Raw genomic sequence first — 22,779 nt, forward strand, 5'->3', positions numbered from 1 at the left:
AAAAGACATGGTAATTACCCTGCTACTCGAAGTGGCAGAATGACAAACCAGATACGTGTCCTGACTGAGAAAGTGGACGACCTAGAGAATCGTAATCAGAGGTAATCTGCGAATTGTAGGTTTTCACTGAAGGGAAAGAAGTTTATGGAGGCTTGGATTCCTGAATATCTAAAACGTCTAAAACAAAATCTGAGAAAAAACAAGTTTGACTGTGCACATCACTACCTGGCACCCAAGCTCGCCCCAAACAAGAGTCCAAGACCTATTTACCTGAAGTTCCACAACTTGAGTGATAAATAGCGTGTCATGACTGGACTGGACCAAATGAGCTCCATTTCTCTTTATTCAATAACTACTCCACAAGACGGGTATTTGCCCAATGTGGGCTAATGTGTTCCAACTTTAGCTTTGAATACCCCGGTGGAAATATTACATTAAACGTACTGATATGAAAATTATTCCAAACCACATTAGATCTATTGTAGAATAGACTATTTTTTTTATTTTTAAATTTTAAATATTGGTCAAATATCAACAAGGTGGACATAGGCGCTATAGATCATGCTCCTATCTACATCAATATAGATCTGGAACAGAAACGGAAGAACACACTTTCATTGCTGAGGCGGAGCGGCATATCTCGGGACATTGTGGAGAAGTTACAGGAGCTGAAAGCCGAGCTGGTTGAACTCTGGGTGGATGACAAGATGATGAAACGCAAGATCTTGGTTTTGGAGTCCAGGTCCTGCAGAAATATTCTCTTCCATCACCATAGTAATAGAACATCGCCTGGGCCAACGAAGACAAGAAGCTGATACACCACGAGGCCTGATAATGAGTTTCTAAGACATGAGAATTGAAGCTGCAAATGTTAAAGGAGACCTCCAGTACAAATTTAAAGAAGGTCTTTATTGCACAAGACGTACCATATTCACCACATCTGTGAGGAAATCAGGAGAAGAAGACTGAGGCGTGTCTTCTCACATCCAGCAGCACTTCTGTGACTTTGTGAGGCAAAGAACACGTGCTAAACACACCGGCAGAGGCAGAAGTGCCCCTCAGAACAATAAAGAACAGAGAACTGAGACTATGAGGAGGCAGATCAGAAAACTACTATGAATAATTCTATTTTCGCTCATTTTTAGTTATTTATTTGACTGACAGTGAATATGTCAAAGTTTATTTATTGAGCACACTTAAAACATTAAAAGTCCACATCCAGTAGGAGCTAAGGGGAGGACCACACGGTACGAACAGGAATATGGTGGGACAATAACCCCCTTAAATAACTGGCAGCATTTAGATTTCAGACACTTAAAAAACATGAGCAATATTTTAAATATGATTCTGTGGAGAACTGGAGCCCGTGCAGTGATGCCTGGACTGGACTCATGTGTTGGTGACGCCTTGTTTGATGGTAGAAAGATGCATACAGACTTCCGCTTATGGCGGCGCTTTGAGCAGACCAACTTCCCACCGCCGCTGCAAAACTCATCATCGTTTGACCCACATAATCCGATAACGCTACGGGACCAAAGCAAACAAAGCTGACGGCCCACGATCCCATTGGAAAACAGCCCGCATCACAAGCTAACGAGGCTAACGTGGCTAACGTGGCTAGCAAACCTGTCGCAGAGAAACGCAGTCCCTCCCAGCAAGAGACGCGGGCTCCCGCCGGCCCACATGGGGATTCTCGCGACTTCTTTGCAGCAAAAAGGGGAGAGAATATGACGAATCATCAGTTATTGCTCATGATGTCCGAAAAACAACTCGAAATGCAGCGTGATATGGAGTCTCTCAGAGCGGCGCCGGCTGTATCTGCTGTGGCTGCTGAGCTTAACTAACCGTGACTAACCGGAGCACGCATGGAAGAAGTCGAGCAGCGTGTTTCAGATATTCCAGACGAGCAGCAGTAAGGGCCGAGGTGCTGTGGGCCAGGGAGACCACGCTGGAGTCTGAGAACAACCATATGAAAAGTAAGATCCTAGATGTGGATCACGTCAACCTAACCTGAGGCTTGTGGGCGTTGAAGGAGAAGGACAGGAAACAGGAAGCTTTTTGGAGAAGATTATTCCTGAGCTCCTCGATGGCTCAGGAGTTGAAGTTCTTCCCTTCACAATGGAAAGAGCACATCGCCATGGCAACCAAGACCAGCAGCTGATAAACCACGAGGCCTGAGAATGAGGTTTATTAATGATCGTGTGAAGGAACGTGTCCTGAAGGCTGCAAGTGTTAAAGGAGACCTCCAGGGTTAAAGGAGACCTCCGGGGTTAAAGGAGACCTCCGGGGTTAAAGGAGACCTCCGGGGTTAAAGGAGACCTCCAGGGTTAAAGGAGACCTCCAGGGTTAAAGGAGACCTCCAGGGTTAAGGGAGACCTCCAGGGTTAAAGGAGACATCCGGGGTTAAAGGAGACATCCGGGGTTAAAGGAGACATCTGGGGTTAAAGGAGACATCTGGGGTTAAAGGAGACCTCCGGGGTTAAAGGAGACATCCGGGGTTAAAGGAGACATCCGGGGTTAAAGGAGACATCTGGGGTTAAAGGAGACATCCGGGGTTATTCTTTACTCCAGATATTCCATAGGAGGTTCTTCAACAATGGCAAAGGTTCCACCACATCTGTGAGGAGCTCAGGAGGAGAAAACTGAGAAATGGGTTCTCTTTCCGAGCGACTCTTCTGTGACTTTTGGAAGGTTAAAAACACGTCCTCAGAACACCAGGAGAAGCAGAGGTGCTCCTCAGAACACCAGGAGAAGCAGAGGTGCTCCTCAGGAAGATACAAAACACAGAACTGAAGAGTACAAGAGATGGAGCCATCAGCGTGGGGCATGTGAGTTCAGGTCGTGGTCACATGGTGATACATTTCTGTTGTTTTGAAGAGACTGCTGACATGATTTATTACATGATTTACCAGTATTACCATTAGACTTTATGCCGCATGTTGGCTGTCTGCTTTTGTACATAAACTCTGACTGAATATATCGATTGAGTGCAGCGGTGAGTTAATGAGGTCAAATATCCAGTTCTTTCTGAGGATTGTTACATTTGATGGAATGGAACATAAAATTGCCTGCTATGCATATGTTCTATTCCAGAGTTCACCAAAGATTTCCGGGTCAAGAGTTTCCTGTTCAATGAGCCAATAATTACATTCATAACAAAATCACAACTATTAAACTAAGTAAATATTTAAAAAGAATGATGACCATCATAGCCTTTTGACTGACACATTCATTACAGGACTCATTTCCATCTTCATGTCCTCAGCAGGTCCTGTCCTCAGCAGGTCCTGTCCTCAGCAGATCATGTCCTCAGCAGGTCATGTCCTCAGCAGGTCCTGTCCTCAGCAGGTCCTGTCCTCAGCAGGTCATGTCCTCAGCAGGTCATGTCCTCAGCAAGTCATGTCCTCAGCAGGTCATGTCCTCAGCAGGTCCTGTCCTCAGCAGGTCATGTCCTCAGCAGGTCATGTCCTCAGCAGGTCCTGTCCTCAGCAGGTCATGTCCTCAGCAGGTCATGTCCTTCACGTCAGTGAGGTTTGTGTCAACGTGTCGGTGTAATCCCTCATTGGTCCAGGCGTGTTCCATAGTAGAAAAAGCTTCAGTTGTTTCATCTGGACTCAGTTTGAAAAAATAGACGTTTCGACTCTCATCCAAGAGTCATTGTCAATAACAGAATTTAGGTCGAGAACTCCGATATTAATACTGTTCTGTGGTAAGACCCGCCCATTGGGAGGAGCCTTCCTGAAGTAGAAAGAGTTGTTTGTTTCAACAGAAACTCCCCCTTGTATCTACCGAGCCTATTCAGAATCTTAATGGCCTATTAGAATCCTCTTTGTCTTTGTGAGACCCTGGCTCAACCACCCTGAGGACCTGATTAGCATCTGAATGTCCTGGTCCTGGTCCTCTACCTTTCCAGGGGTTCAGTAACTCATTATAAATAACAGGAAGATTAAACCTTAGCCCTCCATTTCTGTTTAAAGAAGGTCTTTCTTTTTTAACAAAAATAGCTTCCTTGACTCCTCTTTCAAACCATCTTTTCTCCTGCTTAAAACCTTCACCTCACCGTCTTCAAACGAGTGATTAGAGGCTTCAAGATGGAGATGCACGGCACTCTGAGGTCCTGAACTTGTATTTCTTCTGTGCTGATAAAGCCTCTTGTGTAGAGGCTGTTTTGTCTCATGAAGAAAACTGTAAAGAACGGTACATAGGTGAGACAAAACAGCCTCTACACAAGAGGCTTTATCAGCACAGAAGAAATACAAGTTCAGGACCTCAGAGTGCCGTGCATCTCCATCTTGAAGCCTCTAATCACTCGTTTGAAGACGGTGAGGTGAAGGTTTTAAGCAGGAGAAAAGATGGTTTGAAAGAGGAGTCAAGGAAGCTATTTTTGTTAAAAAAGAAAGACCTTCTTTAAACAGAAATGGAGGGCTCAGATTCTATCTTCCTGGTATCTATAATGGTATACTGAACCCCTGGAAAGGTAGAGAACCAGGACCAGGACATTTAGATGCTAATCAGGTACTCAGGGTGGTTGAGCCAGGGTCTCACAAAGACCAAGAGGATTCTAATAGGCCATTAAGATTCTGAATAGGCTCGGTAGATACAAGGGGGAGTTTCTGTTGAAACAAACAACTCTTTCTACTTCAGGAAGGCTCCGCCCAATGGGCGGGTCTTACCACAGAACAGTATTAATATGGGAGTTCTCGACCTAAATTCTGTTATTGACAATGACTCTTGGATGAGAGTCGAAACGTCTACTTTTTCAAACTGAGTCCAGATGAAACAACTGAAGCTTTTTCTACTTTGTGTCAACAATTTCTTTGTGATGGATTTTTAAACAGTTTCAAAAAAGATCAAACACAAAAATGAACGGAACAGAAGCAGAGATCAATATACCAATAAAAAAACATCAACTATATAAAGTATAAACACAGAGTCCCAACAACAGAGTCAGTCAAATTTGTCATTTTCCAAATTGAGTTTGAATGTTATTTTTTCCATTGGTCTCATTCCTGTGATGTCAGTCCAGTCCTTGGTCGTTGGGCGTTTTCCCTCATCCATTTCTTTCTGATGGCTTTTTTTCCACTCTCTCCCTCCCGTTTCCTTTTAATATATTCTGTAATGTGTCCAGATTAGCAATGCATTTATATAATTAAGATATTATTCCCCTTTAAAGTTCAGATTCATAAGCTTTGATAAACATCTGTCAGAGGTTATAATGGTTAACTTTCATTTCTTGGTCATAATAACCAGACCTTGAATCTCAGGTCAGTTCTATTTGGTCAAAAACCATTTGAACATCTTTAGTTTTTTATGTCTTTATCAGCTCCTTCCATCTTCTTCCGCTTTATCCGGGGCCGGGTTGCGGGGGCAGCAGTCTGAGCAGGGACTCCCAGACTTCCTCTCCCCAGACACTTCCTCTAACTCCTCCGGAGGGATCCCGAGGCGTTCCCAGGCCAGCCAAGAGACAGTCTCTCCAGCGTGTCCTGGGTCCTGGGAAGAGCTCCTTCCATGTTCCTTTTTAAAGTCTCTTCTCTGAGCCACAGGGGGCAGTGCAGAGACTTGAGAACAGGACTAATGTGATGGTACTTCCTGGTTCTAGTCAGGACTAATGTGATGGTACTTCCTGGTTCTAGTCAGGACTAATGTGATGGTACTTCCTGGTTCTAGTCAGGACTAATGTGATGGTACTTCCTGGTTCTAGTCAGGACTAATGTGATGGTACTTCCTGGTTCTAGTCAGGACTAATGTGATGGTACTTCCTGGTTCTAGTCAGGACTAATGTGATGGTACTTCCTGGTTCTAGTCAGGACTAATGTGATGGTACTTCCTGGTTCTAGTCAGGACTAATGTGATGGTACTTCCTGGTTCTAGTCAGGACTAATGTGATGGTACTTCCTGGTTCTAGTCAGGACTAATGTGATGGTACTTCCTGGTTCTAGTCAGGACTAATGTGATGGTACTTCCTGGTTCTAGTCAGGACCCGAGCAGCAGCGTTCTGGATGAACTGCAGCTGTTTTACAGCTCGTTTGGAGAGGCCAGTGAGCGGCCGTTACAGGAGTCAACTATTGACAAACACTGTGAATACTACATGTGCATGTGCTTCTGTTCACATTGTCATTATGGGGTATTGTTTGTAGAATTTTTAAGCAAATAACGCATTTAATCCTTTTTTGGAATGGCGCTGTAACAAGTGAAGTGCTGTGAACACATTCCAGATGCCCTCACGTACGCCATGTTATATGTTGTATGATTGTCTTGAATTAACTTGCATACTGTCTATAGAAAGACACCATTCAATCATACAAAAGATGCATGTTCCGGACTTTAAGTCGCACCTTTTTTCATAGTTTTGGCCGGGGTGCGACTAATTCTTTATACTTTATTATTTATACCTATATACTTATACTCCGGAGCGACTTATATGTAAGATTTGTTATTTTCATACTTGTAACCGCATTTCAGACTCCAACTTAAATATGTTTTTTTCTTCTCTATTTTGCATTTTTTGGCTGCGACTTATACTCTGGAATATACGGTATTAGCCTAAGATATAGCGTAATAATCCTTTAATAAGCAGTGCAACAGTGTCTGAGCTCTTCACCCGACACATGTTTATTTCAACACTAGTTAAGCACATTATAGTCGACATTATAGTCAACAACAGCTGAGAGTGTTTTTAAGACAATTGCTCTCTGAGGGTGGGATCTGACTCGTAAGGGGCCCGACGCACGCCCCGCCATGCCATATACTGGCACTCGCATATTAGAGTGTGAACTCAAATTTGCATCTGACTGAAACAAGTGTCTTTATTCCCACACCGTCGGATAACCTGGTGTATGCATGCTATATAGCTATATATATATATAGCTATATATAAATATAAATATGAATAACTCGTGTGTCAGCAGTGAACAGGAGCAGCGGTCTGTCGGACGTGGCCCTGGCCGGATTAGCCAGCACAGAAAGCTTCAGTAACGTCAACCTGCGAAGCGTCAACATCTCTGAGCATGTGTCCAACAACAGCGCTGTGCCCTACAAGAAGCTCATGCTGCTGCAGGTCAAAGGTCAGAACGACACACTGCACATAACAGGACCTGAGCATGATACTCAGTAGGATGGAAGCTTGGTGAAAGGCAGTGGATGAATCTCCTACAGGAACAATGGAATGTACCTTTGTTTTCGGGCTGTGTGTGACAGGTGGAGGTAAATACTGTGCTGTAGGACATTTAAAGGTTTGTAAACTCAAACATTGTAGATTCAGTAATGAGGCCAAAGTCAAGTGGAGCATCGTGTGATTTTATGGGGATTAACCTGGGAGTAATGTCAAAATATGAGCAATCCATTGTTTAGTGACACATACTAAAATGTTGAGCATTAGTTTTTCACTTTATTTACCGACGAGTTACAGACTTTACCACAAATTGTTCTTTTGTCAAGCTTCAATATATATATTCAAGCTTCTGAATGGCTAACCCAAGGGCGTACAATCCTGATCCAGAAGGATCCTTCAAATGGAACAGTTCCGTTCAACTATCGGCCAATAACCTGTCCCTCCACAACGTGGAGGCTCCTGTCGGGCATAATGATGGCTAAGATAAGCGGCACATGGATCAATACATGAGACTGCTCAGAAAGGCATCGGCAAAAATACCAGAGGTGCGACACACCAGCTCCTGGTACAGAACAGTCGCAGGGGACCGTAGAGCCCAACACACCAACCTGAGCACTGCCTGGATCCATTACAAGAAAGCATCCGACTCAATGCCACACACTTGGATCATGGAATGCTTGGGGTTGTAGAACATCAGTGGGCCTCTAAGAGCCTTCAGAGGGAACTCCATGAGGTTGTGGAAAACCAGCCTTGAGGCCAATGGCAAGACACTTGCACAAGTGACCATCAAATGTGGCATATACCAGGGTGATGTGCTGGCATTGGGACTGATTACATTCTAACTTGCCTCTGACATGTGTCACGCTCTGTCTGACTTTTGTGAAACCTGTTTGACCCTGTGTGTGTCCAGGTCGGCGACATGTGCAGACACGGCTGGTGGAGCCCAGAGCGTCCTCTCTGAACAGTGGAGACTGCTTCCTGCTCCTCACGTCTCACGACTGCTTCGCGTGGATGGGGGAGTTCGCAAACGTCATTGAGAAGAACAAGGTCCTGCTCATTCTGCATCATAGACATGTTTAATTTGACCTGTTTGTTTTCAAATAGAACTGTATTGGGCCAAGTCCAGGACAACAAGGACTTTGTGAGTGGTGTGCAGCACACCACGCCCTCATTTTGCTTCACTCCACCTCATATTTTGACATGTTTAGAGTTCCACGACCTGCTTCTCAGTAGCTGCGCCATCACAAGATGTCAGGAAATGAGTTCATCTCCAAAGTGAGATCGGGGGCAAAATATGGCCCTTAAAGTTTTACAACACATTTCTAGTTAGAGAAATCACAATAATCTGTGGTCTTCAGATATATGTGACCCGCCGCTGGAAAAACCCGCAACAAGTCGGCGCAGACGGAACAGAGCTTTTACCTTATTTTAAAGAGTGATTTGCGTTTTTTTGCTGAATGTGCAAGTTGAAGTCACGAAGATGCCACTCCATGTTTCAGATAACAGTTGTCTTAAACGTATACATTAAGCTGTTAAAGATGGGTCGTTTTCGGGTCTTTTCCGTTCTCGGGGTGTGACCTATTTTGCATATGAACTGCAGCTGCTGCAAAGCACATGGCTTTACTTAGGCAGCATCAGCAGCTACGTGTTCTCCTCGGGAAACACTCTAGTTTCTCCAGACTTTCTCCAGAGCTTATGATTCTACCACTACTACATCCACCAAATACCTCAGATGAAAAGAAAGTGCCCCCGGTCCTCATGGCCTAAGTATTCACAAGATACATTGCATTCCCTAAAGTTAATGATATGCACAAAATCTTCCTGTCGCCGCGAGCTAAGTTGGGAGTTGTTCCCATGTTCTTTGCCGGGGTTCTGTATTTCTTGACCCGTGGGCCGTGCGGGGGGGTGTTTTATGGTGGTTTTATTATCGCTTTGCCTCCGGCTAGGCTCAGAAATTACAAAAACAAAAATACAATAAAATTAACTAGATAAAAAAAATTAAAAGTGCTGAATAAAAAAGTTAAATTAAAATAAAAGGGTGGGCAAATTAAAAAATAAAAGTGATGGCTATAATTCTGTAGATAATGTAGAGAGGTGGTAGGGCCTATATTCTACTAATCTCTAAGGAAATAAAATTAAATTTTTAAATTCAACTCCGACTTCTGGATGGTAGATGTGATTTGTTAACGTGAAAATAAAATGTCACTTAACTCTGTGTTTGTGTAGATTGTTAGTGATTAGTGTCATAAACATGACTTAATTCTGAGGTTGTTCTGAGTCAGTGTGACAGTGTGAGGAGGGGAGGGGCTTATCTCAATGAGATGCAAATGAGCACATTGACCTTTGACCTTGTGAGCCCAGGTCAGGAATGTTTGAGCCCCGTTTTCTCAGTAAAGGTTTTTCAGAGGAGTTTACATTGAAATGACCAAAACTTACTCAAATATGATCAGATGAACATGAGACATTATTGTATAGCTTTATAAAGTTCACTTTCAGAATCTGAATAACTCAAACTGTCTCTGGGGAGACGACCTCTGACCCTCTCAATCTGGACTTTGGTGTGTTGCCTGTTCCTACGGTTTGGATGAAAAGATTGTCAATAAGTTGCATGAGAATTCAGATGTTTTCTCACATCAGACCAAATAAAACCTCACATCAACCTGAGCAACGGAACTCACTTCAAGCATAGACCCAGAACTGTGAGGTCAGGAACTGTGAGGCCAGGAACTGTGAGGCCAGGAACTGTGAGGCCAGGAACTGTGAGGCCAGGAACTGTGAGGCCAGGAACTGTGAGGCCAGGAACTGTGAGGCCAGGAACTGTGAGGCCAGGAACTGTGAGGCCAGGAACTGTGAGGCCAGGAACTGTGAGGCCAGGAACTGTGAGGTCAGGAACTGTGAGGCCAGGAACTGTGAGGCCAGGAACTGTGAGGTCAGGAACTGTGAGGCCAGGAACTGTGAGGCCAGGAACTGCGAGGCCACGAACTGCGGGGCCTCTAAAGCTACGTTCACACCGCGGCGTCAAATTCGCGCCCGACGCAGAAGTTGGACGCCTGTACGTTTGAAGACACTCCTCAGATGCGTGTTCACGACGCCCCGGACTCACGTCCTTATAATACAGTCAACAGCAGACGTGTGTCCGAGTCGTCCTGCACATGCTCAGTGGAGTCGAGCCTCCTGCACATGCTCAGTGGAGTCGAGCCTCCTGCACATGCTCAGTGGAGTCGAGCCTCCTGCACATGCTCAGTGGAGTCGAGGCTCCTGCACATGCTCAGTGGAGTCGAGCCTCCTGCACATGCTCAGTGGAGTCGAGGCTCCTGCACATGCTCAGTGGAGTCGAGGCTCCTGCACATGCTCAGTGGAGTCGAGGCTCCTGCACATGCTCAGTGGAGTCGAGGCTCCTGCACATGCTCAGTGGAGTCGAGGCTCCTGCACATGCTCAGTGGAGTCGAGGCTCCTGCACATGCTCAGTGGAGTCGAGCCTCCTGCACATGCTCAGTGGAGTCGAGCCTCCTGCACATGCTCAGTGGAGTCGAGCCTCCTGCACATGCTCAGTGAAGTCGAGGCTCCTGCACATGCTCAGTGGAGTCGAGGCTCCTGCACATGCTCAGTGGAGTCGAGCCTCCTGCACATGCTCAGTGGAGTCGAGCCTCCTGCACATGCTCAGTGGAGTCGAGCCTCCTGCACATGCTCAGTGGAGTCGAGGCTTCTGCACATGCTCAGTGGAGTCGAGCCTCCTGCACATGCTCAGTGGAGTCGAGCCTCCTGCACATGCTCAGTGAAGTCGAGGCTCCTGCACATGCTCAGTGGAGTCGAGGCTCCTGCACATGCTCAGTGGAGTCGAGCCTCCTGCACATGCTCAGTGGAGTCGAGCCTCCTGCACATGCTCAGTGGAGTCGAGCCTCCTGCACATGCTCAGTGGAGTCGAGCCTCCTGCACATGCTCAGTGGAGTCGAGGCTCCTGCACATGCTCAGTGGAGTCGAGCCTCCTGCACATGCTCAGTGGAGTCGAGGCGTCTGCACATGCTCAGTGGAGTCGAGGCGTCTGCACATGCTCAGTGGAGTCGAGGCTTCTGCACATGCTCAGTGGAGTCGAGGCTCCTGCACATGCTCAGTGGAGTCGAGCCTCCTGCACATGCTCAGTGGAGTCGAGGCTCCTGCACATGCTCAGTGGAGTCGAGCCTCCTGCACATGCTCAGTGGAGTCGAGCCTCCTGCACATGCTCAGTGGAGTCGAGGCTCCTGCACATGCTCAGTGGAGTCGAGCCTCCTGCACATGCTCAGTGGAGTCGAGGCTCCTGCACATGCTCAGTGGAGTCGAGCCTCCTGCACATGCTCAGTGGAGTCGAGGCGTCTGCACATGCTCAGTGGAGTCGAGGCGTCTGCACATGCTCAGTGGAGTCGAGGCTTCTGCACATGCTCAGTGGAGTCGAGGCTCCTGCACATGCTCAGTGGAGTCGAGGCTTCTGCACATGCTCAGTGGAGTCGAGGCTTCTGCACATGCTCAGTGGAGTCGAGGCTCCTGCACATGCTCAGTGGAGTCGAGCCTCCTGCACATGCTCAGTGGAGTCGAGGCGTCTGCACATGCTCAGTGGAGTCGAGGCTCCTGCACATGCTCAGTGGAGTCGAGCCTCCTGCACATGCTCAGTGGAGTCGAGGCGTCTGCACATGCTCAGTGGAGTCGAGGCTCCTGCACATGCTCAGTGGAGTCGAGCCTCCTGCACATGCTCAGTGGAGTCGAGGCTCCTGCACATGCTCAGTGGAGTCGAGCCTCCTGCACATGCTCAGTGGAGTCGAGGCGTCTGCACATGCTCAGTGGAGTCGAGGCTCCTGCACATGCTCAGTGGAGTCGAGGCTCCTGCACATGCTCAGTGGAGTCGAGGCTCCTGCACATGCTCAGTGGAGTCGAGCCTCCTGCACATGCTCAGTGGAGTCGAGCCTCCTGCACATGCTCAGTGGAGTCGAGCCTCCTGCACATGCTCAGTGAAGTCGAGGCTCCTGCACATGCTCAGTGGAGTCGAGGCTCCTGCACATGCTCAGTGGAGTCGAGCCTCCTGCACATGCTCAGTGGAGTCGAGCCTCCTGCACATGCTCAGTGGAGTCGAGCCTCCTGCACATGCTCAGTGGAGTCGAGCCTCCTGCACATGCTCAGTGGAGTCGAGGCTCCTGCACATGCTCAGTGGAGTCGAGCCTCCTGCACATGCTCAGTGGAGTCGAGGCGTCTGCACATGCTCAGTGGAGTCGAGGCGTCTGCACATGCTCAGTGGAGTCGAGGCTTCTGCACATGCTCAGTGGAGTCGAGGCTCCTGCACATGCTCAGTGGAGTCGAGCCTCCTGCACATGCTCAGTGGAGTCGAGGCTCCTGCACATGCTCAGTGGAGTCGAGCCTCCTGCACATGCTCAGTGGAGTCGAGCCTCCTGCACATGCTCAGTGGAGTCGAGGCTCCTGCACATGCTCAGTGGAGTCGAGCCTCCTGCACATGCTCAGTGGAGTCGAGGCTCCTGCACATGCTCAGTGGAGTCGAGCCTCCTGCACATGCTCAGTGGAGTCGAGGCGTCTGCACATGCTCAGTGGAGTCGAGGCGTCTGCACATGCTCAGTGCAGTCGAGGCTTCTGCACATGCTCAGTGGAGTCGAGGCTCCTGCACATGCTCAGTGGAGTCGAGGCTTCTGCACATGCTCAGTGGAGTCGAGGCTTCTGCACATGCTCAGTGGAGTCGAGGCTCCTGCACATGCTCAGTGGAGTCGAGCCTCCTGCACATGCTCAGTGGAGTCGAGGCGTCTGCACATGCTCAGTGGAGTCGAGGCTCCTGCACATGCTCAGTGGAGTCGAGCCTCCTGCACATGCTCAGTGGAGTCGAGGCGTCTGCACATGCTCAGTGGAGTCGAGGCTCCTGCACATGCTCAGTGGAGTCGAGCCTCCTGCACATGCTCAGTGGAGTCGAGGCTCCTGCACATGCTCAGTGGAGTCGAGCCTCCTGCACATGCTCAGTGGAGTCGAGGCGTCTGCACATGCTCAGTGGAGTCGAGGCTCCTGCACATGCTCAGTGGAGTCGAGCCTCCTGCACATGCTCAGTGGAGTCGAGGCTCCTGCACATGCTCAGTGGAGTCGAGCCTCCTGCACATGCTCAGTGGAGTCGAGGCTCCTGCACATGCTCAGTGGAGTCGAGCCTCCTGCACATGCTCAGTGGAGTCGAGCCTCCTGCACATGCTCAGTGGAGTCGAGGCTCCTGCACATGCTCAGTGGAGTCGAGCCTCCTGCACATGCTCAGTGAAGTCGAGGCTCCTGCACATGCTCAGTGGAGTCGAGCCTCCTGCACATGCTCAGTGAAGTCGAGGCTCCTGCACATGCTCAGTGGAGTCGAGGCGTCTGCACATGCTCAGTGGAGTCGAGGCTCCTGCACATGCTCAGTGGAGTCGAGGCGTCTGCACATGCTCAGTGGAGTCGAGCCTCCTGCACATGCTCAGTGGAGTCGAGCCTCCTGCACATGCTCAGTGGAGTCGAGGCTCCTGCACATGCTCAGTGGAGTCGAGGCTCCTGCACATGCTCAGTGGAGTCGAGCCTCCTGCACATGCTCAGTGGAGTCGAGGCTCCTGCACATGCTCAGTGGAGTCGAGCCTCCTGCACATGCTCAGTGGAGGAATTGTGCTGCGTTGTTTTTCTCGTGATGTAAATGGAGTTTAATGTTGGACCATGGCTTTGGTTTATAACTTTAAAAAGTTCATTTAATCCTGGTCTTAAATGAAGAGACTGTGTCGCCTCTTTAACATGAACAGGAGCTGATTCCATAACACAGGAGCTCTACCTCCTACTGTACTTTTAGAGACTCTTGGCACCACCAGAAGACCAGAATTTAGAGAGTGAAGAGCTCTGTTTGGATGAGATGGTTCTATAGCATCTTTGAGGTGGGAGGGGCCATGTCATTTATGGCCCCATCCTGTTGTTCCGGGGGTTCCTGTACAGGTCTTATACTGAGAGTCATGTGGTGCCTGAGGTTCCTGTACAGGTCTTATACTGAGAGTCATGTGGTGCCTGAGGTTCCTGTACAGGTCTTATACTGAGAGTCATGTGGTGCCTGAGGTTCCTGTACAGGTCTTATACTGAGAGTCATGTGGTGCCTGAGGTTCCTGTACAGGTCTTATACTGAGAGTCATGTGGTGCCTGAGGTTCCTGTACAGGTCTTATACTGAGAGTCATGTGGTGCCGGGGGTTCCTGTACAGGTCTTATACTGAGAGTCATGTGGTGCCTGAGGTTCCTGTACAGGTCTTATACTGAGAGTCATGTGGTGCCGGGGGTTCCTGCACAGGTCTTATACTGAGAGTCATGTGGTGCCGGGGGTTCCTGTACAGGTCTTATACTGAGAGTCATGTGGTGCCTGAGGTTCCTGTACAGGTCTTATACTGAGAGTCATGTGGTGCCGGGGGTTCCTGTACAGGTCTTATACTTAGAGTAATGTAGTGCCGGGGGTTCCTGTACAGGTCTTATACTGAGAGTCATGTGGTGCCGGGGGTTCCTGTACAGGTCTTATACTGAGAGTCATGTGGTGCCTGAGGTTCCTGTACAGGTCTTATACTGAGAGTCATGTGGTGCCGGGGGTTCCTGCACAGGTCTTATACTGAGAGTCATGTGGTGCCGGGGGTTCCTGTACAGGTCTTATACTGAGAGTCATGTGGTGCCTGAGGTTCCTGTACAGGTCTTATACTGAGAGTCATGTGGTGCCGGGGGTTCCTGTACAGGTCTTATACTAAGAGTCATGTGGTGCCTGAGGTTCCTGTACAGGTCTTATACTGAGAGTCATGTGGTGCCTGAGGTTCCTGTACAGGTCTTATACTGAGAGTCATGTGGTGCCGGGGGTTCCTGTACAGGTCTTATACTAAGAGTCATGTGGTGCCGGGGGTTCCTGCACAGGTCTTATACTGAGAGTCATGTGGTGCCGGGGGTTCCTGTACAGTTCTTATACTTAGAGTAATGTAGTGCCGGGGGTTCCTGTACAGGTCTTATACTGAGAGTCATGTGGTGCCGGGGGTTCCTGTACAGGTCTTATACTGAGAGTCATGTGGTGCCGGGGGTTCCTGTACAGGTCTTATACTGAGAGTCATGTGGTGCCTGAGGTTCCTGTACAGGTCTTATACTGAGAGTCATGTGGTGCCTGAGGTTCCTGTACAGGTCTTATACTGAGAGTCATGTGGTGCCTGAGGTTCCTGTACAGGTCTTATACTGAGAGTCATGTGGTGCCGGGGGTTCCTGTACAGGTCTTATACTGAGAGTCATGTGGTGCCTGAGGTTCCTGTACAGGTCTTATACTGAGAGTCATGTGGTGCCGGGGGTTCCTGTACAGGTCTTATACTGAGAGTCATGTGGTGCCTGAGGTTCCTGTACAGGTCTTATACTGAGAGTCATGTGGTGCCGGGGGTTCCTGTACAGGTCTTATACTGAGAGTCATGTGGTGCCTGAGGTTCCTGTACAGGTCTTATACTGAGAGTCATGTGGTGCCTGAGGTTCCTGTATCATCAAATCAAATCAAATCAATTTATTTTTGTAAGGCCCAAAATCACAACAACAGTTGCCTCTGAGGGCCACAGGGAGAAATGAATCAACAATGTCTGTGGTGGCGATGAAGTCAGACAATGTCTGTGGTGGCGATGAAGTCAGACAATGTCTGTGGTGGCGAGGGACAATGTCCCAGGGTCCTCTGTCCTTAGACTCTCCTTCTCGGCCAGGAAAAACTACAAAAAAAAAAAAAAAAAAAAAAAAAAAAAAAAAAAAAAAAAAAAAAAACCTCTTTGGGAAAAAAGCGTAGAAACCTGGAGGAGTTCCAGTGAAGGAGAGATCCGACTCTCACAGACGGACAGACGGACACGAGGAGACTGGAGCTGGACCCACTCTTCAGGCAGATGAGGGACCGACTGAGGCGAACTGGACCCACTCTTCAGGCAGATGAGGGACCGTCGGAGTCGAGCAGGACCCACTCTTCAGGCAGATGAGGGACCGTCGGAGGCGAACTGGACCCACTCCTCAGGCAGATGAGGGACCGTGGGAGGCGAGCTGGACCCACTCTTCAGGTAGATGAGGCACCGTCGGAGGCGAGCTGGACCCACTCTTCAGGCAGATGAGGGACCGACTGAGGCGAACTGGAGCCACTCTTCAGGCAGATGAGGGACCGTCCACATGGGGCAGGGACCACTTCACCAGGAGAGGGACATCTGGGTCCACAGGTCCTCAGGAGTGAGAGAAAGAAAAAGAAGGCGGTGAACAGTTTGCAAGTGGAATTAAAAAATAAATATTGTTTGATAGCATAAGTAGTCAGAAGAAGAGGATAGTGCTCAAGCTGTCATACTTCCCCCAGCACAGTTACTCCTAGGGCAGCGTAGCTGAAGCTGTGGGTTTATCTTTCTGTTCCTAACTACTCTGACCATAAGCGATTTCGAAGAGGAACGTTTTAAGCCTGGACTTAAATGAAGAGACTGTGTCAGCATATTTAACATGGGTCGGGAGCTGATTCCATAACACAGGGGCTTGGTAGCTAAACGCTCTACCTCCTACAGTACTTTTAGAGACTCTTGGCACCACCAGAAGGCCGGCATTCTGAGAGCGAAGAGCTCTGTTTGGATGATATGGTTCTATAGCATCTTTGAGGTAGGATGGGGCCATGTCATTTATGGCTTTGTAGGTCAAGAGTAGAATTTTGAATTTGATTCTGGACTCGACGGGGAGCCAGTGAAGAGACTTCAGCACTGGCGTAATGTGCTCTCTTCTTTTTGTTCCTGTTAGTAATCTTGCTGCTGCATTTTGAACCAGTTGAAAGCTTTTTATGGAGCTTTTAGGACACGCTGCGAGCAGGGAGTTACAGTAGTCTAATCTAGTCGTTACAAATGCATGGATAAGTTTTTCGGCATCACTTTTAGGCAGGATTCTTCTGATTTTGGCTCTTGTTGTGCAAATGGAAATAGGCTGTTTTACAAGCTTGATTTATATGAGCTTTAAATGAGAGCTCCTGGTCAAATAAGACTCCAAGGTTTCTTACAGTAGAACTGGAGGCTACACTGACATTGTCCAGTGTGACTATCTGCTCAGATAGAGCGTCTCGTAGATGCTTAGGGCCAAGCACAATGACCTCGGTTTTTTCAGGGTTAAGAAGCAGGTAGTTTAGTGTCATCCAGGTTTTTATCTCCTTCACACAAGTACTAAGTCTGTCTACTTGATCGCTCTGATCAGGTTTCATTGATAAATACAGCTGAGTGTCGTCTGCATAGCAGTGGAAGTTAATGTCATGCTTTCTGATAATGTTGCCTAATGGTAGCATATAAAGAGTAAACAGAATTGGACCGAGTACCGAACCCTGTGGCACACCGTAAATTACTTTAGAGCTTGGTGAGGAGCTCTGGTTTACATTAACAAATTGGAACCTATCAGATAGATAGGATTTAAACCAGCTGAGGGCTGTTCCTCCAACACCTACATCACATTCTAACCTCTGCAGTAGAATGTTGTGGTCGATGGTGTCAAACGCTGCGCTGAGGTCCAACAGAACCAGGATTGAGACCAGTCCATCGTCAGCGGCTAATAACAAATCATTTGTGACTTTAACTAGTGCAGTTTCAGTGCTGTGGTGGGCTCTGAACCCTGACTGGAAAACTTCAAATAAGTTATTGTCCTGCAGGTGGCGACAAAGCTGTTTTACTACAACTTTTTCAAGGATTTTAGAGACGAAGGGAAGATTTGAAATAGGTCTGTAGTTTTATACTGAGAGTCATGTGGTGCCGGGGGTTCCTGTACAGGTCTTAATGCAGATGACAGACGCTTGAGTCATGAGGAGGAAGTGAAGAATCCCTGGGTCAAATCTGTTCTTACAACATGGAAGGAGCTGATCAGAGTAAATTTTTATGACCAAAGGTTTTGTACAAATAGAACTGAGCTGAGACTCAAGGTCTGGAGGACAAAAGGTCAAAAGGTTTTTCACCAGATGTAAAAGAGAATCACATGAGAAGCTTTAAATTGAGGGAATCCTTTGACTTGGAAAAATGGAACTTTTGTAGTTTTTTTACAAATAAGTAGTTATAATCAAGAAACCAAACAAATAACTCTCTGACTGAAATCTTCAAAGTGAATAAAGTTCAAATGTTTCTGAATATATAAGATATCACATTAAAAAAAATATATTATTCATGTTTAGGTGTTGTGCATGAGATATATATTTCAAATTAGCATTTTATTTTTTTAAAAACTGCATGATTTTGGTTCAGACCAAATGATATTGGTTATTTTTATTGTTACTTATGCGAACATTAACTATTTGTATTTCTTTTGTCTTTTGTAGGCATCTGAGTTGGCCAATTTCATCCAGAGTAAGCGAGACTTGGGCTGCAGAGCGAGTCATGTGCAGGTGATGGAGGAGGCCTCTGGGGGACATGGGCCCTCAGCCAAAGAGTTCTGGAGGACTCTGGGAGGACAGGGGCCATACCAGGGTGAGGAGCTCTGCTACATGCAAATCACTTCAAACATTGTCAATGTAAAAGGAAATCCTTAGTAATGGGACAGTAGATTTGTCACTGTATCTGGGACATAAAACTCCAGCAGTGGAATCGATGGAAACCTGAGGAATGTGACAGAGCCATATGTCCCTGGAGCGTACTATCTGGATCCCTAAGAGGCACGTCCAGAGTGGCCGATGCTCAAAGCGCAGGATTCACACGGCTCTGACCCCCTGGACGCTCCCTGGACCCCATGGACCCCATGGACGCCCTGGACGCTCGTCCACATTGACTTTGAATGTCTGTTTTGACGATGAGCTGTGAACGCTCCTTTACACATACTTTATATGTCTGAGTTATTGGGCGGCGGGGGAGGGGAGCGTAGTGCGTCCACAAGCCTTGAAATCATTATGTGTATGTCCCTGTCAACATGACAGGTACCAATCATTTGGTCCCTGTCATGGCGAATTCTGAATCAGTCACAAGTGTTTTATTGATGTGTTATTTAGTTGTCTTCATGCTGTCGCTGCCAACATTAAAGACACAGTGGTCTCTCCTCGTCTCACGCGGTGGTCTCTCCTCATCTCACACGGTGGTCTTTCCTCGTCTCACGTGGTGGTCTCTCCTCGTCTCACGCGGTGGTCTCTCCTCGTCTCACGCGGTGGTCTTTCCTCATCTCACACGGTGGTCTTTCCTCGTCTCACGTGGTGGTCTCTCCTCGTCTCACGCGGTGGTCTCTCCTCGTCTCACGCGGTGGTCTTTCCTCGTCTCACGCGGTGGTCTTTCCTCGTCTCACGCGGTGGTCTCTCCTCGTCTCACGCGGTGGTCTTTCCTCGTCTCACGCGGTGGTCTTTCCTCGTCTCACGCGGTGGTCTCTCCTCGTCTCACGCGGTGGTCTTTCCTCGTCTCTCTCACGCGGTGGTCTCTCCTCGTCTCACGCGGTGGTCTTTCCTCATCTCACGAGGTGGTCTTTCCTCATCTCACGCGGTGGTCTTTCCTCGTCTCACGCGGTGGTCTTTCCTCGTCTCTCTCACGCGGTGGTCTTTCCTCATCTCACGCGTTGGTCTTTCCTCATCTCACGCGGTGGTCTCTCCTCGTCTCACGCGGTGGTCTCTCCTCGTCTCACGCGGTGGTCTCTCCTCGTCTCACGCGGTGGTCTCCTCGTCTCACGCGGTGGTCTTTCCTCGTCTCACGCGGTGGTCTTTCCTCGTCTCTCTCACGCGGTGGTCTTTCCTCATCTCACGCGTTGGTCTTTCCTCATCTCACGCGGTGGTCTCTCCTCGTCTCACGTGGTGGTCTCTCCTCGTCTCACGCGGTGGTCTCTCCTCGTCTCACGCGGTGGTCTTTCCTCGTCTCACGCGGTGGTCTCTCCTCGTCTCACGCGGTGGTCTTTCCTCGTCTCACGCGGTGGTCTTTCCTCGTCTCTCTCACGCGGTGGTCTTTCCTCATCTCACGCGTTGGTCTTTCCTCATCTCACGCGGTGGTCTCTCCTCGTCTCACGCGGTGGTCTCTCCTCGTCTCACGCGGTGGTCTCTCCTCGTCTCACGCGGTGGTCTTTCCTCGTCTCACGCGGTGGTCTCTCCTCGTCTCACGCGGTGGTCTCCTCGTCTCACGCGGTGGTCTCTCCTCGTCTCACGCGGTGGTCTCTCCTCGTCTCACGCGGTGGTCTCTCCTCGTCTCACGCGGTGGTCTCTCCTCGTCTCCACCTCAGTCACAGTGAAGACAAGTTCATACACTTCTTCATATTTCCTCGTCTTATTAGCTTTTGGGACTTTTGTTTCGTGTCACAATATTCATTTTAGTCACGATTATCATGAGGAGAAATATCACGATTTTACAATTATTCACAATTATCAGAAAAAAGTAAGGAAACATTTTATATTGTATTTTTTTAAACAATTAAGATAAGATAAGATATGCCTTTATTATCCACACATGGGGAAATTTTGGTGTTGCAACGCAAGTAGATACAGAGGAAAAGGACAGATAACTTAAGTTTAAAAAACACTCTTAATAGAAGAACTCAAATAAACAAAAACTCTTATAAACAAAAACTCCTATAGACAGAACCTCATTTCTTAATCAGGCTGCACCAAATAAAGTCTGTTCGCTGTAACCCGAGCCAACATTTTTCAAGTTGGTCGGTGGGGAAATTCTTATTTTTTTTTACTTTGAAGGCAACAAAAAAAGATCCAAATTTTGCCATTTTTTGAGTCGGAGTGACCACCAGGGGTCAGGCTTCAACAGTCCAGGGGTCAGGCTTCAACAGCCCAGGGGTCAGGCTTCAACAGTTCACGACTTCACGATTTTAAGATATTTCATTCGACCTTTTGTACGTCGTTCTTTATTTTGGTAGTGAAGGCGAGCGGGGGAAACATGTGGGGGACACGGGCGCCGCCATGTTTTCATTGTGATGACGCTGCTGGGCAGGTTTCAATCCCAGAATGCATTGTGTTAGTCAAATTTAAATCAAGTCACACCGTGATAGAGAGTTACATGTACTATGGCCACTTCAGTGGCGCCGACAGAGGCAAACCAACTTGTAAATGCAATATAATATCTGCAAGCGTTCTGGTTACAGAAAGCATGTGGAGGACCGAAAATGCAAATGCACATACATTGCGCAGTGCGTTTTCAGTCCTTTAGGGATGTGAGACAGGTTTACCAGCGTGATAAAAATATTCGACACGACGGTTAGGAAAGACCGGTCGGTGAGTCGGCGAAATAATTGAAAAATTAAAGGTTTTGATTCGGGTAGTTTTATACCGGGTCGGTCGGGTTACGGCAAGCACACATATTATTTTGCTCAGCCTAAGGAATGGAGGGTGAAAATAAAGATAAAATAGCTAGCAAAAAATAAAACCGCTAGCATAAGACAAAATAATACTAATAATAACGGTCAAATAAACACTCTATTTACATCAGTTATTTGCACATGAACGTGACAGTGTCTGTTATAAAGTCTGAGAGCAGCAGAAGGACAGACTGTGAAACGTCTCCTTCACACAGAGGGTGGATCAGTCACTGAAGCTGCTCTCCAGAGTGTCCTGCAGGGGACAGAGTGTCCTGCAAGGGACAGAGTGTCCTGCAGGGGACAGAGTGTCCTGCAGGGGGCGACACTCATGGTCCAGCATAGATGTGAGTTTAGCCAGGACCCTCCTGTCCCCCACCTCCTGCACCGAGTCCAGAGGACAGCCCAGGACGGAGCTTTGTCCAGCTTCTTCCTCTCCCTGCACGTGTGCAACACATGGGATTTGTCTGTCAGACAAATACATGGGATAATGTGCCTTTATCTGCTGGAGTCCGTGTGCTCTGAATCGGCTACAAATCTCTTAATAGAACGATGATCACACTTACGTTTTCATGAAATGTCTAAGGTTTCATACCTTGTTCAAGGGATTCATCTATTTCACACTCTCTCTTCCCATATTGCTTGAAAATGCTTTTCTGCTTAATAATGTGGAACATCGTTCTTAAGTATTTTTTCCTTTAATTGGACCTGGCAAACTAATTGGCTCAAGAGTCAGAGAGATTTCACTGACAAAGAGCCTGAGACACAATTGAATTTGAATTTAGCTGTGCCATGATTATGTTTTTTTGTTGTTGTTTAGTTGATTTCTATTTGCATTACTGTAAAATTGATCTCTGGTCGTGTTCTGTTTGTTTTGTGTTTTATGTTTAATATTTTATTTTAATTGAGAAAAATAAAAATAACGGGTTTTCTGAGACATAAGGGATAGAGTCCATCCCTTCATGGTTCTTTATCCCTTTTGTCCTGCTTTCTGGCTCTTTGAACTACCCACAGGCTGAGGGAACATTCCAGACACGTTGTTCCTCTTTCCTCTTGCCCTCTGAGCTGGTGGGCACCTCTAGTGCTCTGTGTTGTAATGTCCTGATCACTCCAGCTTGTGCTGTGGGTGGTTAGAGCTAAAGAGCAGGTTCTGATCCCTGTGTGTACGTTTCCTTTATACTTCCATTTGGAACTTCCTGTCCTCTCCTCTGATAGTGGAACGATCTAGAAAGTCCAAGCGGTTCTCCTTAGGGTCTTCTCTTGTAAACCTGATGTTCAGGTCCAGATGTGTTCAGGTGTTAGTTTTGTTCTATCCTGTAAAGTGGTGTCCTCTTCTTTACCGCTGCCTCAGAGGTCGGGATGCAGGTGAACAGGGACACCACATCACCACCAGGATTAGTTTCAGGTG

The 22,779-nt window shown here is 47.8% G+C and overlaps 1 protein-coding gene across 1 annotated transcript in view; it reads left to right on the forward strand.

The window, feature by feature from the left end:
* The window catches only part of LOC140364850 (supervillin-like), a 230,059-nt gene that overhangs the window by 128,288 nt on the left and 78,992 nt on the right, over nt 1-22,779 (forward strand). Inside the window, 3 exon segments of the mRNA XM_072451235.1 lie at nt 6,909-7,064; nt 8,022-8,158; nt 18,427-18,574. Of these exon segments, the coding sequence (XP_072307336.1) occupies nt 6,909-7,064; nt 8,022-8,158; nt 18,427-18,574 (441 nt within the window).

The sequence above is a fragment of the Eucyclogobius newberryi genome, unplaced genomic scaffold (genome assembly GCF_026437365.1).
Source record: "Eucyclogobius newberryi isolate DKJ021-1_F unplaced genomic scaffold, fEucNew1.0.hap1 SCAF_18, whole genome shotgun sequence".
In the NCBI taxonomy this organism is placed as follows: Eukaryota; Metazoa; Chordata; class Actinopteri; order Gobiiformes; family Gobiidae; genus Eucyclogobius; species Eucyclogobius newberryi.